Consider the following 16,142-nt stretch of genomic DNA (forward strand, 5'->3'; position numbering starts at 1 on the left):
TGGATTTTTTAAGAATATTTTTTCATTCAGTAATCGTGGATTTTTTAAAGAATATTTTTTCATTCAGTAATCGTGGATTTTTTAAAGAATATTTTTTCATTCAGTAATCGTGGATTTTTTAAAGAATATTTTTTCATTTAACCAGTAATAGTGGATTTTTTAAAGAATATTTTTTCATTCAACCAGTAATCGTGGATTTTTTAAAGATTATTTTTTCATTCAACCAGTAATCGCGGATTTTTTAAAGAATATTTTCTCATTCAACCAGAAATCGTGGATTTTTTAAAGAATATTTTTTCATTTAACCAGTAATCGTGGGTTTTTTAAAGAACTTTTTTTCCTTCAACCAGTAATCGTGGATTTTTTAAAGAAAATTTTTTTCATTCAACCAGTAATCGTGGATTTTTTAAAGAAAATTTTTTTCATTCAACCTGTAATCGTGGATTTTTTAAAGAATATTTTTTCATTCAACCAGTTATCGTGGATTTTTTAAAGAAAAATTTTTTCATTCAACCTATAATCGTGGGTTTTTTAAAGAAATTTTTTTTCATTCAACCAGTAATCGCGGATTTTTTAAAGAAAATTTTTTTCATTCAACCAGTAATCGTGGATTTTTTAAAGAATTTTTTTTTCATTCAACCTATAATCGTGGGTTTTTTAAAGAAATTTTTTTTCATTCAACCAGTAATCGTGGATTTTTTAAAGAAAATTTTTTTCATTCAACCAGTAATCGTGGATTTTTTAAAGAAAATGTTTTTCATTCAACCAGTAATCGTGGATTTTTTAAAGAAAATGTTTTTCATTCAACCAGTAATCGTGGATTTTTTAAAGAAAATGTTTTTCATTCAACCAGTAATCGTGGATTTTTTAAAGAAAATGTTTTTCATTCAACCAGTAATCGTGGATTGTTTAAGGAATAGGTTTTTAATGTTGTTGTTGTAACAGTGTTTTTGTTATGTTTATTTGTTTGTTCCTCTGTTCAATCTGGCTCTGGGTCTATCTCCAGTTCCAGAAAAGTGGCTGCTTCGATGGGATGTAGCCATAGATCCACTGGAGTTAGATGGGTAGGTTTGGCGGGGCAGTTAAAAAGGTGTTGTGTGTCGTGCGGGCCCATGCCGCATACTGGGCAGATGTCTTGCACGGCGCGATCGATTTCCGCCCAATAAGAATTTAGGCGACTGCAATATCCCGAGCGTAGTTGATCCAAAAACTACTCTGGTTTGTCGTGCCAGCTGACGCTCCTCAGCTGCGATAGATGGGGGATGTACTCCGAATACTTTATTCACACTATAATTGCTTAAGGCCTTGGCAACTGCGTCCGTGTAAATGCTATTCAAACCTGCTTGATATGCTTGTTGATCTAGGGGTTATCTCCTGTATCGTTGGACCTCTCCCTCTAGAGCATGGATATCCTTCCTGATCTCCCTGAATGGGCCGGGCCTACCCACAAGATGGTGATTGGGATGGCTCACACGATAACATCCAAGCAGGTACTGCAACGAAAGCATCTCATTGTGTTGCTTTACAGGAAGAATTTTTGCCTCCTCATGTAGATGGTCCACTGAAGATTTGAGGAGGCACCCTGTCGCTGTTCTCAGGGCTGCATTCTGGCAAGTTTGAATCTTTTTCCAGTTCGAATCACAAAATCTCGGGGACCAGACTGGAGCCGCATAGCTTACCACAGACCGACCTATCGCGTTATATGTGGTCAACAAGGTTTCTTTATCTGCACCCCAAGTGCTGCCGGCCAGGGACTTGAGGACCTTGTTCCTACTTTTCAACTTGTCGCAGATAGCTGTGGCGTGTGCGCACGACGTGAATATAGTGTCGAATGTGACCCCTAAAATTTTAGGGCAGTTTGTGGTCGGAATTCTGCTACCGTCGACCACGACATTCAACTCACGTCCAAACTGCGCTGTCCATGTGGTGAACAGAGTGGCTGTAGATTTTGTGGGGGAAATCTGCATATTCCTCGAATGGAAAAAGGTGGTAAGATCATTTAAATAGTTGTTCAGTCTCTCACAGATGTCATCAGGATAGGTACCCGACGCCAAGATCGTGCAATCATCCGCATACGTCACGATCTCAATGCCGTCGGGAGGGGGTGGAATACAGGAGAGGTAGAGGTTAAACAGTTCCGGAGATATCACCCTACCTTGGGGAACTCCCTGTTTCACTCTACGGGGTTTGGACTTCTTATTCCTGAATTCCACGTACGACTGGCGTCCACACATATAGTTGACTATCCAACGTTTGCTTCAACATTACCATGGAGATTCCATCGGGGCCCAACGATTGGATGATTTAGCGTTCCTGATGGCATTGGCAACATCATCCATTGTAAATTGTGGTGGTTCATCCTCGGCAGGAAGAGATCTGATGCGACGTAATACTCTTCTCTTCGCCCTGTCACTCTCGGGATGCTCGACAAACTGTCGATTGAAATTACTTGCGCACCTTTTCGGGTCAGTCAACGTAACGTCGCCAAACGTGACTGAGGTCCTATCTTCCCTTCTTCCAGGGTTCGAGAGTGACTTAACCGTTGCCCACAATTCACCTATACCGGCTCCAATGTTGCAGCTCTTCAGATGATTTAACCATTTGTTTTTAATTGGCGTGTTATGCTTACCCCTATTATTCCAATGAGGCCCTTAGGTCCAACCTTACGTTCCATTACCCAACATTTCCAAACCTTTTGGCCACCAAAAAGTATGCCACCAAAAGAAAAACTGTTCCATGCACATTTTCTTCATAAATGGGAAGAAAGCTTAAGGCGATCTTTTGAACCTTTATGGTGTTTGTCCATTTTTTTGTAGAAAAAAAATTTTTGTTTCGTTTTTTTTTGTGATTTAGCTGCTAAATCCGTCCACTAAAAGTCATATCATGATTTTAACTTGTGTGTGTGTCGGTGCAAAAGTATGACCATCGAATTGAAACAAATGGCAATTGCAGCAAATACAACAACACCAACAAATTGACTGTTGTCATGGCAGACGAAAATGTTAAATAAATAAACGTGGCTGACTCTTTGTGGCCGCAGAGTTTAGTGACAAAGAAAAAGACAAAAAAGAAATTTAAATAAAATCATAGACTTTAAGATTACTTCCAACCCAGACTCACTCTGTCCTTATTTTTCTTTTCTTTCGACAGACATCAGCCACACTACAAACACCTTCTACTTTTTTTTGGCCCCAAACCAGACTTTAAACATTTGTTATTATAGTTTTTGTTTCTTTTTTCATTCGTTCGCTTTTCTTGGGATGATCACCTCAACGTGGTGAACTCGAAACAGTCGAAAATTTAATGCAACAACAAGGTTACTCCAAGATAGCCTCACGTTCAAAAGAAATGCCACAGGAATTTAGGCTAAAAGCGCCAAATTCTAGCAATTTAATCCTAAATTTATATCAAATATTTGACATTTGCCTTAACTGCCTGGCTAGCGCTAGTCAGGCTGCCTGTCCACTGACATGGGAGTTAGTGGTGGTACATAGTGCACTTGCGAGCTTGAACATGTTTACCATACTTCTTGCAATTCTGCATTAAATCATCCGCCTACATGCAATGATTTTTGTGTAATGTCCATGTTTGAAATTGCAAAAAAAGATGCAAAGAATGTTTTTGTTTTTTGGTCAAATATTCAAATCGATTTTTCCTGTTAACTTCAGTTTGGCAATTCAGTTTTGCTTTATGTGCTGACATATGGTTAAAATATTGTTATTATCTCTAAGTCAACTTTGGCAAATTATTCACCTTACAATAATGCAATATTAGATTAATGTTCATGCTCCATATTTAGAAGTTGAAGGATGAAAGTTGTTGGTTGAAAAAAATATTCTTTAAAAAATCCACGACTACTGGTTGGATGAAAAAATATTCTTTAAAAAATCCACGACTACTGGTTGGATGAAAAAATATTCTTTAAAAAATCCACGACTACTGGTTGGATGAAAAAATATTCTTTAAAAAATCCACGACTACTGGTTGGCTGAAAAAATATTCTTTAAAAAAATCCACGATTATTGGGTGGATGAAAACATATTCTTTAAGGAATTCACGATAACTGGTTGGATGAAAAAATGTTCTTTAAAAAATTCACGATTACTGGTTGCATGAAAAAAATATTCTTTAAAAAATTCACGATTACTGGTTGGATGAAAAAAATATTCTTTAAAAAATCCACGATTACTGGTTGGATGAAAAAATATTCTTTAAAAAATCCACGATTACTGGTTGGATGAAAAAATATTCTTTAAAATATCCACGATAATTGGTTGGTTCAAAAAATATTCTTTTAAAAAACCCACGATTATTGGGTGGAAGAAAAAATTTTCTTTTCAAAAATCCACGATTACTGGTTGGATGAAAAAATTTTCTTTAAAAAATCCACGATTACTGGTTGGACGAAAAAATTTTCTTTAAAAAATCCACGATTATTTGTTGGATGAAAAAATTTTCTTTTCAAAAATCCACGATTACTGGTTGGATGAAAAAATATTCTTTAAAAAATCCACGTTTACTGGTTGGATGAAAAAATATTCTTTAAAAAATCCACGTTTGCTGGTTGGATGAAAAAATATTGTTTAAAAAATCCACGTTTACTGGTTGGATAAAAAAATATTGTTTAAAAAATCCACGTTTACTGGTTGGATGAAAAAATATTGTTTAAAAAATCCACGTTTACTGGTTGAATGAAAAAATATTGTTTAAAAAATCCACGTTTACTGGTTGGATGAAAAAATATTCTTTAAAAAATCCATGAAACTGGTTGGATGAAAAAATATTTAAAAAATCCACGATTACTGGTTGGATGAAAAAATATTCTTTAAAGAATCCACGATTATTGGTTGGATGAAAAAATATTCTTTAAAATATCCATGATTATTGAATGGATGAAAAATGTTCTTTGAAGAATCCACGACTATTGATTGGATGAAAAAATATTCTTTAAAAATCCACGATTGTTGGTTGAGAAAAAATATTCGGCATAAGTTGAATATACGGACTGGATTCAGATCGATGATAAAAAAAAATTCGGTTTAAGGGAAAATTTTGTTCGCGTTAGCCGAGATTTCTTCCTGTCCATAGGAGAAAGTCTTAAATCCCCGGTCAAAGGCCGGCTATATATGAAAAAATTTCGATTTAAACTAAACTTATCGTCAAAACCAATGGAATTTTTTAACTTTCGGAGCCTATATCTCGGGAAGTATGGACTTCCTGCCCATGATATACATATTGGCGTGATCAGCACGGCAAGCCCTACCTGTGATAAAAATTTCAGATCGATCCGAATACAGTCCAAACATTCATCCTGGTCCAAAAATTCTTTAAAAATCCACGATTGTTGGTAGAATGAAAAAATATTCTTTAATATCCACAATTATTGCTTGAGAAAAAAAATATTCTTCAAAAAATCCACGATATTCTTTAAAACGCCCACGTTTGTTAGTTGAATGAAAAAATATTCTTTAAAAAATCTACGATAATCATTTGGATGTTAGATGAAAAAATGTCCTTTAAAAAATCTGCGGTTATTGATTTGCTGTTGATGAAGGAAGCTCTAATTTTTTTTTAATTTTCTCTATTTACAGTGGAACGCCTCGTACACATACCGCTGCTCCTGGTTCCGGAAAAATTGTCTACACCTTCGGCAACCCTTCACTTATCACCAATGCTCAGTGGTCGTTCACCACACCACAGCCAAGAATTAGCATAAAACAGCTACTACAGCATGACGGAAACTGCTTGGGACCCGGTACCAAAGCCAAATATATGTTTGATAATCTCTATGAAAAGGCAGAAATTGCTGGAGACCGCATTTTTGAAATTGGTAAAGCTTTGTGTAGGAAGGTATTTGGCGAGGACATCGATGACTATGATTTGGGTCAGGTGGATATGCATTCTCAGGTGAGCTAAACACGATTACTTTATTTAATTTGAAAATATATTTATTTTATTTATTACCCTGCAGGATGTCATCAAAACCATTGGCATTGTACACAGTGACTATGATGGACCCTTGGATCCGTCATCCACCATATTGGTGGGATCGAATGAGGCAAGCTGTCATACGGTTCGCTTGAATTTTTCCAAAGCCAAATCGGTGGGCATATTTCCCGGTCAAGTTATTATGGTCTCCGGCATGAATCCCAAAGGTGATGTCTTTATGGTTGAAGAAGTAATAACGGAACAAAATCTTCTACCACCCAAACCACCACAAATTGCTGATCGTTTAAGTTTTGTCATAGCTGCTGGTCCCTATACCAATGATGATGATTTGATTTATGATCCATTGCAAGATTTAGTTATGTATTTGAAGGAGAATCGTCCAAATGTTTTGATACTCTGTGGACCATTTATGGAAGCCGATCATAAAGTCATTAGTGACAATGTAACCTTGGCCGAAACATTTGAGGCATTTTTTGAAAAAATGATAACAGGTATTGTTGAAGCCATTGGCCAGGAGACCACAATACTTGTGGTGGCTTCACATCGTGATGCCCATGCTGATTGTGTTTATCCCACAATGGCCATACAAATGAAGAAAGCATTCCCCAATGTCCATATGTTACCGGATCCCTCAATTGTGGATTTAAATGGTTTGGTTATTGGCATGACTTCTACGGATATTGTTGATCACATCCTGTCAGAGGAGTTGGCTGTGTAAGTAGTTGCAAATTGGCGATATGATTTATGAATTTTATTTACTGATATTTTTTGTTATTTTTTGCAGCAATGCTGGTGACAAAGTCAAACGGGTTGTCAACTATTTGTTACAACAGAAGTCATTTTATCCCCTTAATCATCCCAAAGAAGATCAAATGTGTTTGGACAGTGATTTGGCCAACAAATATGCTCGGATTGAGAAAATTCCAAATATTTTAATTTTGCCCAGTACCCAGAAGTGTTTCTTAAGGGTAAATATAATTATTGTACATTTCAAACAAAATGATTACAATTACCTATACCTTCAGGTTGTCAATGGATGTTTGGCCATTAATCCCGGACGTTTGGCAGACAGTAATGGTGGCACATTTGCTCGTTTCATTATAAATCCCCCAGCCCCCAAGGAGGAAGCCAACCTCTTTAATTATGTTGGATGTCAAGTGCGTAAAGTTTAAATGGACCATCACAAGGACAAATCATGGCAAGGACAAATGGACTTAGTGCTGCAAAACTATATTGATTAAACGTAGAAAAGTTGTTGAAAATTATTAAAATAAAAATTAAATCTTACAAAATGCTTGCGTAAACATTTACATTATTTATTTTTTGTTATGTTTTTTAAACAAATTAACAATCATTATAAAGTCTCAAAAATTTCCAAAAAAAATGCTATTGACGGTATTAGCTGTTTTGTTTAAAACGGCTGTTTTTTCTCTTCATCAATTGCCAAAGGCACAGGGGAAATACTTCTTATCATGTTCCACAATTTCCTCCAAAATGTCATCCACATCAGTGTTGGGATAACGTTCCACCCATGACTTAATGTAGCCCTCGTGTGTGGCATCATAGGTTTTCAATTGCACGGCATTATTTTCCTCTTGGGTGTTGGCTTGTACCAAAATTACCCTTGGTTTTTTGTGTGCCAAACAAATGTCACGCCACTTAGCCCAAGGATGTGAGCCACCTTCACTAACCTCCGAATAATGTTCATACATTTTTGTGGCACTATCAATATCGGCAGCACTCTTATAGACTTGCAATTTCTTCAAGAATTCTTCAATAGCTTTCTTGCCAACCGTGGCAATTTTAGTGCGATCAACTGTTAAGAGTAGATTTTTACCCTCTTCAGTTTCCTCAACTTTAACCAAACCTTCACCGGCTTCCAATAATACCTTCATGATGACAAAACGAGCACGCGAATGAGCCTGCATCCATTGTTTTGATTTGGGATTGAACATTTCCAAGGCCACACCCATGCCATTCCAAATCAAGGAGAGCCAGTTGATGTAGATGATTTTCTCCTGCTCTACAGGATCTTTGAAACCGAAAATTTCCAAAATATCGGGTTGCAATGAGAGATAGAGGCCTACAGCTTCGGCACGGCACTCTTCATAGGAGGAACCAATGGCACCGAATTTAGTATCATACGTTTCTCCAGGCAAATACCAAGTGGTAATGGGTTCTCCGGTTATCAAATTCTTGGTTGTTTCCTTGTCAAAATTAAATTTGCCATTTTCATCGATGCGGAATAGTTTGCCACTGCCATGACCCAAAAGTTCATGAAGACCAACTTGGACCTCAAAGGATTTCACTTTATATTCCTTCATGAGTTCTTGATCGGCTTCGGTGAGGAAAGGTACGGGATCCTTTTTGTTGATGTTGGCCAATACATTGCCCAATGAGACGTTTTTGAAGCCCTCATCCTGGCGTATTTCATCATCTGTAAGGAATCATATTATTAGAAATTATTATTTAAAAAAGAATATGTAAAACTTACAATTGGGAATGTTAATACCAGCAGGTACTCCACTGCCGGCAAATGTGAGCACATCCAAAGATGTAAAATCTGGCTTCAAATATGAATCCTTTTCATATTCCTTGGTCCATGGCAAGTACTCCAATAACTTTTCAGCTTTGGCCACCAATTCCGCAAATTTAGCTGAACTTTCCTTGTTAACCATGGCAACAAATCCCTCAAATTCAGCCCTACCACCAGCAGGATCACGATAGGTTTCAATAAAACCAATATAAGTTTCAATTACTGGTCCCTTATCCTTAATCCAATATCTCGAACCATCCTTGTGATCTGCCAAGGATCCCTCTTGGAAGGATTTAATGTAGTGGTCAATCATATTCACTTGATTCTCATTGGCAGCATATTTCTTGGCCTCTTCCAAGTTGGCATTAACACGTGCCAACAACTTGTTATAGTCACCCCGTGTTACACGGAAATAATTTCCCTTGTATTCTTCCAACGGCAATGTTATGCCATCTTTATCGTTGGTTGCCACTGAACCCAATTTGACATCATAAATGGTCTTGCCATCTTCTTCAACTTTAAATGTACGACACATATAGGGTTCCAAACGTTTCGATGTTAACCATTCATTGACCACATCTGAATCTTCTTTAGTACAATTATCCGACCAATAGGTGGTAATGCCATTGGGTGCAAACCCAAGAATTTCATTGCGAGGCTGCAAAGCATAAATCAGGGAGATGACTTTGTTGAAGACTTTTGGAACTTTTGTGTCATTTGCATAGGCAGCGGAAAGTTTAACTATGGCTTCAAATTTTTCCTCGCTTAAATTGGGTATGATTTTACTATCACCCATGCCTTTGTAGTTGCCGGCATTGGCAAAAATCCCACATGCATATACTAAGAAGGCCTAGAAAAGAAAAAAGAAAATAAATTCAATATACGAGAAATTTTGGATGTGTCCTTTTAGTTATTTTTAAAACCCTTCATTATTAACTATGCTGTTATAACGTTTAGAGGTTAGGAAATCGGTTGAATCATGAGAGATCTTCGAGTGGTGGGTACTTAGCAGTACATAAGACAAACAATCTTCAAAACTCACTCTCCCGTAATACGCTTACACGAATAAGCTTAACCTGGACATTAAACCCAATAAACTTGCAAACTCCTTCTCGGGTAATGACATATTTAAAAAACCAAAAAAAACTGTTCCTTTACTTTCCCAGCAACTCACCGTAAATTCATCTTCAGTTATGCCATTTTCCAGAGCCTTCTTTTTCAATTCTTCCAAAGGTTCAGCAACAAATACGCGATGTAGTAAAGAAAAGATTAGAGGACCTTCAGGACTAGATTGTATCAAAGAAACAAGGCCCCCATCCCAGGAAGCTTTGCTAAAGTAATGTGCATACAGCTTTTCCTTGTCTGTTAAATTTTCAAAAGCACTTTTACATTCCAAATCAGCAATTGGCTGGGTATTTGGTAGCACAAAGTGGGAAGCATTCGATGCACTCATGTTGTGGGTACTTCTATTTTGCAATGAACTAAAAGAAAAATTAATACAATACTCAGAGAAAGTTCGAAATTTGTTAGTTATATTATAATACCTTAAATTATTTGTATATAATTTTAATAAACTACTAGATGTTAAATACTGTCGCTGTTTCGTTGCAGTTGTTGTTGTGGTTGTGTTGGTCCTAATATAGGCCGTATTAAAGGTTTGAATTTTCAAATTTGTACATTTTTGCAATATACGAAGAGACTGGGAGAAATGTCTTCTATTTAGTTTTAGCATTTTGTGAAACTTGTTATTTATGTTATTTACTAGAAGGCTACAGTGAGGAGCTTTGATGGACTTAAAATATTATCTGTAAGAAGATTATTTCTTGATTATTTCGAAAAATCACTAACCTATTGATAAACTTCTTGTACTTACATTTGTACTATATGTGAATAATTTAGAAGACTTGTTTTCAATATTTACAAGATCGTAACTGAAATATGGAAAGAGATAGAAGTTAAATTTTGATAGAATATGGACCAAAAATCATATAATTTAAGGAAAAAGGTGTGAAAGCGTTTTCGCTAATCTAATGAGATGATTGCTCTTGTTAGTAGGTGCATGGTGAAGAAATATCTTTGTAGATAAAATTTTTTTCGCTTATAAGTACATATACAAGTTATTGCGTTCGCTCTTTGTTTATTCATTTCTTATTGCATTGGATGACACTGCAACATTTCACGTTTGTGATGGTTATCTAGATTTTTGCTGATTTTGATTCTTAAAAAAATGCTGAGCATTACACATTTTACTTTTTACAAGTGATTTTCATAATCCCAACAAAAATGAATTCTGAAATTCCTCTATCGTTGGTTTTAATTATCTTGGTGGACCCAGATCAGCTTGATTTCCTCCACAAACGATCATGTTAACGCAACATTTGGAATTCAATAATAAAGCTTAGATTATGACATCAAATAAAGCACAGCTTGGTGTCAATTTCAAAACTGTTGTCCATGTTCAAGGACTTTTTTTTTATTAGTTTTGGATGACTTGTGTTTTTTCGCAACAACAATCATCAATCATCTTCTTCTGTCACCCCCTAAAGAAAAAAGGTTATGTCAACAACTGGACAATGCCACGAAACACAACAAAGTAAGAATTTCATTACACAATTCCATCTGGCGAATGAAATATAGTAGATCCAATAAATTAATATTAACTTACCTTTTGATTTTCTAAAATCGGTATTGTTCTTAAAAATTATATACCTATAGCCAAAACTGAAATTCGGACAATGCAATAAAATTTGACAGTACCGGTAAATAAAAGAAATTGCAGTACGAACCAGTGTTGCCAGACTATTGATGATAATCTGACAATTGCGATAAACAGCTGTTATTGCCAGGGTTGGAAATGTGAAATAACTAAATAAAAATCCCTGCACAAATGAGGCCCGACCATGGTACAATTAAAAAGGTAGATGCCTCAGCCCAGCTGATCGAATCTAAAACGTCAAAAAACTAGGAATTCGCCTTGAAAAATCAAAACAAAAAACCATATGATTCGGTAAGTAAGAGATAGCATGTCTACTCTTTATAGGCAAACACAAGCGATAAAAAGAGACAACAAGAGACCATTTGGCGAAAATTTTGACAGTTTACATTACAAAAAAAGTTGCTTTGTTGTAGCAATTCGCCGATGCATCTACCTTTCTTATTGTACCATGGGCCCGACTAAACTTCAAATCAAAGCTCTGTTCCAGAACTAAAAAGTTTTTACCACTTTTACACATTTTGCGTTGCCGTACACAACATTTATATGAAAATCGTTTACGACTTTTACGACTTTTACCACTTTATAAAGTACGGGAACAGGCCACAAGTCGTGCACCAATGAAGAGCTTCTAATACAACTCGTAATTTATAATTTAATTCAATTTAAAGCGGATTTTACATCTAGCATGATTTATAAAATAAACGTCATTTAATTTGTCAGTTCCGTAGAATATCTGCCAAATAAATGACGTACATTCCCTGCTTCATTTCTGGCATAATAAAACTTATTATTTTAATTTTATTATGTCAGAAATGAAGCAGGGAATACTTCATATCATGGTAGAACAAATACAAGGTAAAGTTAATACTACAACAAATACAACTCGAACAACAACCACAAAGGAATTTGTTTTTGTTTGTAAACGTTAGTGTCAACGTAAATGTAAACAAAACAAGGAAATGTCTATAAATTATTGGAGTTTAAAAAACTAATAATTTTTCACATTTGATTGAATATTTTGGAAAACATGAGTGAAAACTCGTTAGATTTTCAATTTGAATGTTTCCATATCATTCCACTAAATGCATAATTTCTCGCAGAAAGTAGAATACTTGCAAAAATGTTTCGGGTCGCTGGTAATTCATTGAAAAAAGAGAAGATGATTCAATCATTTGCTTTTGAAAACAAAAAAGCACATGTTTATTAGGGCTTTATTCTTTTCAAGTTTAACAAAATACCACACATATTAACAAATATTGTACCGCCTCTATAAGCGGTGTTTTAGTGTGCGGCATGTCGTTCGGACCTGGAGGAGGTTACATGTCAATGATATGAAGCCGTCTTTATGGGAAATAGTTTTTTTTTCTGATGAATAAATTTGTTCTTGAAAAATATATATCCCTAATATACATCGAACATAGAAATAAATACATAAAATGTCGAATGGAATTTGACACTAACACTACAACCCAGTTCAGTCAGCTGGGTATTGCTGCTACCTTTTCTTGTTCTACCATGACTTCATATCATAGTGCCATCAGACCATCTGTTTTTCGTATGTTCTGTATCTGTTTTTCAGTAGTGGAATTCTATAACTATTTTTATTAAAACGCACAATTATGAATGAAAATGTTAAAAATGTCGACAACACTGTTGCTATTGGTAGAATTTAGCAACAGATTTGTTTTGGTTGTTAACTTACCGAAAAATATCGTTAACAACCGAAATTATAAGCATCTTATTTTCATCGATTTTTGCATGGTACAATTACAAAGGTAGATGCATCGGCGATTTGCTACAACAAAGCAACATTTTTTGTAATGTAAACTGTCAACATTTTCGCCAAATGGTCGCTTGTTTTCTCTTTTGATCGCTTTTGTTTGTCTATAAAGTGTAGACATGCTATCTCTTACTTACCGAATCATATGGTTTTTTGTTTTGATTTTTCATGGCGAATTCCTAGTTTTTTGACGTTTTAGATCCGATTAGCTGGGCTGAGGCATCTACCTTTGTAATTGTACCATGGATTTTTGTCGGTAACTCGAAAAATGTGTTATAGCCCGTTTCCACGGTAAGTCGTTCGTCCTCTATTCGTTGTTCGACCCATGGTTTAATAATAAAGGTTAGCTAAAGCTTCCTGTCAATTTAATTTTTTTCTTTCGACTGTTCCTAAAACGTCAAAACAATATACACAATCTTTGTATGTGTGTGTGGTGTTTGAATAATATGCCAACAATTTTAAAAACAATCGAATTCAATGATTTTCAAAATTGTTTTTAGAGCATTTGTATGGAAGAAATCCTTCAGCTTATTATTGAAACAATCATTTTATCATATCCACAACTCGATTATGTGGAGAAACCTTGGCCCTTCATACATTTTTCGCGTTTTTTATAAAATGCTCAAAATTGGTATTTTGTAAACAAACCCACTTGTTGCCTTTTTGTTTACTAATTTTGAAGTTTTATGAATTCAGGAAAAACTAGGGTTCTATAGATTTTTTTCATTTAAATCTACCTCTTTACTTATACCATGGTTCGACCCATAAATACGAAAAAATTACTTATTTCCCCACTCAAAATTCTATGAACGAACGACGATTTTTCTACGTTGTTCGATTAGAAATACTCTCTGAACGACGAATAAGTATGTCCCATCCCTACCAAATAAGAGAATTTATCGAAAAAATTAATTATGACATGTCTAAATTCAAAATTGAAAAATTTGTTGAAAACAAAAAAATTTTTAGAAAAAAGGAAACAAATGAATGAAAATTAATGAACTAAACATTTTAGTCCCGGGCCACACTACAGTAATTTCACTGAAATTTTGACATGAAATTATGCGTCTCTAGATTGACGTCCATAGTAGAGTAAAATCATAAAATTGCTGTAGTGGGGAATTCGATTTAAGAACACCTAATTTCATGAAATTTTTTAATGAAATTCACGCTAGTAAGGACCGGGACTTATATAGATGCAGAAGGAAGATGATTGTGTTTCCTTTTTAATTCCACACACATTTCTTGTCCATTAGTTCAAAATCGAGGAAAAAAACCCGAAACAAAAAGGAAACAAATAACTGAAAGTCTGTATACACAAACATTGTTTTGGCATGTCCCTCACTCTCTATCCCTCTCTTTAATTTTAAAAATATATTGAAAATACAAAATTATTCAGAATTTATGAAAAAATGAAATGTGTGTAGTTAAATATAGAAGATACATTTGGAGGAAAGTCTATTGCTTTTCCTATTAATTTAATGTATATTTTATGTGTTTTCGGTTCAAATTTTAGTGAAAACAAGGAAACAAGAATGAAGGGTTAATTCGTGTACGTCGTTCGACATGCTAACAACGTAATTGAAACGCTCGTGTGAACATGACATTATAGAATTCCACTACAGTAGTGGGATTCTCTAAATCATTTTTTGAGTTAAAGACAAAAGTGTTCCTTTACGAGCCAGAGGTTACCAGTTTTTACCACTTTTTACCCGCAAAGTGTTCCCTTACTTAAAGAAGCATACAATTTATATGATAGCAGCCATGGTACAATTAAAAAGGTAGATGCCTCAGCCCAGCTGATCGAATCTAAAACGTCAAAAAACTATGAATTCGCCATGAAAAATCAAAACAAAAAACCATATGATTCGGTAAGTAAGAGATAGCATGTCTACACTTTATAGACAAACACAAGCGATAAAAAGAGATAACAAGAGAACATTTGGCGAAAATTTTGACAGTTTACATTACAAAAAAAGTTGCTTTGTTGTAGCAATTCGCCGATGCATCTACCTTTCTTATTGTACCATGATAGCAGCTCACCACCATGGTACAAATACACAGGTAGCCGCATCGGCAATTGTTGGCAACATAAGATGTCAAAATTTGACATAAATTCAATGCAATTGACACATTATGTTACCATCAGCTGGCATGATAATGCTACCTGTATTATTGTACCATGCTCACCACTTTTAGTCCCAATTTACATTAGGCGAGTTTACTTGCGGCAATTGTCAGTTTGTAGGTGAGAGAGGGTGCTGAGAGGCAAAGGGTTACCATATGCCTCACCTCTCTCTCCTAAAAAATGACAATTGCCGCAAGTAAACTCGCCCAATGTAAATAGGGACTTTCCATTTTTTGCCACTGTTACCATTTTTCAAAGTAAAGGAACAGACCAAAAAATCAGCAAAATTAAAATACTTATAATTTCGATAATTAACGATGTTTGTCGGCCAGTTAGCGATGAATAAAAAGTAGTCGTAAAGTTCAACTGAAAGCAAGAGTGTTGTCAACAGTTATTTGAATTATTCATACATAATTTTGCGTTTTAATTTTACCGATTTTTGTCGGTAACTCAAAAAATGAGTTAAAGCATCGTACTAAAGATCTGTAAAGACCTCGACACATAAGAAGCATGGCATTCTTGCTTAAGTCATATCCAAGTTCGACCTAATTCAAATGTGATTCTGAAATCTTTTTATTAGATCGAACTTGGTATTTATAGTACGTTTATATTACCCCAGTTACACTATTGAAGGTTAACCCACTGGGTTTAATAGATCCAGTGGGTTAATCTTTGCTGGTTACACTTAGCTTTTCGAGGATATAAACTGTCAGCTGATGTTTGTTTACGTATACATACAAAATAACTAATAAAGTCGTGTGTTACACTTTTACAATTTCTCGTATGAGATATCGCCCCCTCTTTGCTCATATTGGTATATTTTACACACAGGGATACATTTATCGATCGTACTTTTTGTTAAAAAAGTGTCTAATGAAAAAAATAAATAATTTTATGATTTCCAAATAACTTTAGATTTATTAACTCCATAAAATCCCATGCGACGAATCGTAAACGTGTAAAACACGACAAACTCTGTTGCAAAAACAGTTGCAAATTTTTGTACTTTTTGAGTAGAGTTGGATTTTTTTGC

General features: G+C 35.1%; 2 protein-coding genes across 4 annotated transcripts in view; one reads left to right on the forward strand and one right to left on the reverse strand.

Moving 5' to 3' along the window:
* PolA2 (DNA polymerase alpha subunit B) overlaps positions 1-7,241 on the forward strand; it is a 517,680-nt gene extending 510,439 nt beyond the window's left edge. Inside the window, exons 4-7 of the mRNA XM_073961529.1 lie at positions 5,592-5,907; positions 5,972-6,663; positions 6,734-6,917; positions 6,975-7,241. Of these exons, the coding sequence (XP_073817630.1) occupies positions 5,592-5,907; positions 5,972-6,663; positions 6,734-6,917; positions 6,975-7,121 (1,339 nt within the window). The 3' untranslated portion in view covers positions 7,122-7,241. The remainder of the gene's footprint in view (positions 1-5,591; positions 5,908-5,971; positions 6,664-6,733; positions 6,918-6,974) is intronic.
* A 3-nt stretch (positions 7,242-7,244) lies between these two features.
* DppIII (dipeptidyl peptidase 3) lies at positions 7,245-11,309 on the reverse strand. 3 transcript variants are annotated; one of them, XM_073961525.1, is made up of 6 exons: positions 11,151-11,309; positions 10,359-10,416; positions 10,030-10,290; positions 9,660-9,966; positions 8,444-9,335; positions 7,245-8,386 (listed from the first exon to the last, which is right to left on the reverse strand). In XM_073961525.1, exons 3-6 carry the CDS (start codon positions 10,215-10,217, stop codon positions 7,386-7,388), a joined length of 2,388 nt encoding a protein of 795 aa, XP_073817626.1. In that variant the 5' UTR covers positions 10,218-10,290; positions 10,359-10,416; positions 11,151-11,309; the 3' UTR covers positions 7,245-7,385. The 3 variants fall into 3 exon arrangements, with proteins under 3 accessions (XP_073817626.1, XP_073817627.1, XP_073817628.1); XM_073961526.1 differs by lacking the exon at positions 11,151-11,309 and adding an exon at positions 10,594-11,075; XM_073961527.1 differs by lacking the exons at positions 10,030-10,290; positions 10,359-10,416.
* Positions 11,310-16,142: the final 4,833 nt, after the last annotated feature.

The sequence above is a fragment of the Musca autumnalis genome, unplaced genomic scaffold (genome assembly GCF_047663935.1).
Source record: "Musca autumnalis isolate F117 unplaced genomic scaffold, ASM4766393v1 scaffold_1, whole genome shotgun sequence".
Lineage (NCBI taxonomy): Eukaryota > Metazoa > Arthropoda > Insecta > Diptera > Muscidae > Musca > Musca autumnalis.

Bases quoted from the DNA above. Each gene is read 5' to 3' on its own strand.
- DppIII (XM_073961525.1), bottom strand. From the start codon at position 10,217: ATGCTAAAACTAAATAGAAGACATTTCTCCCAGTCTCTTCGTATATTG. The intron at 9,336-9,659 runs GTGAGTTGCTGG...TTTCTTTTCTAG, and splicing joins TAACTGAAGATGAATTTACG to GCCTTCTTAGTATATGCATG. The intron at 8,387-8,443 runs GTAAGTTTTACA...GATTCCTTACAG, and splicing joins TGGTATTAACATTCCCAATT to ATGATGAAATACGCCAGGAT.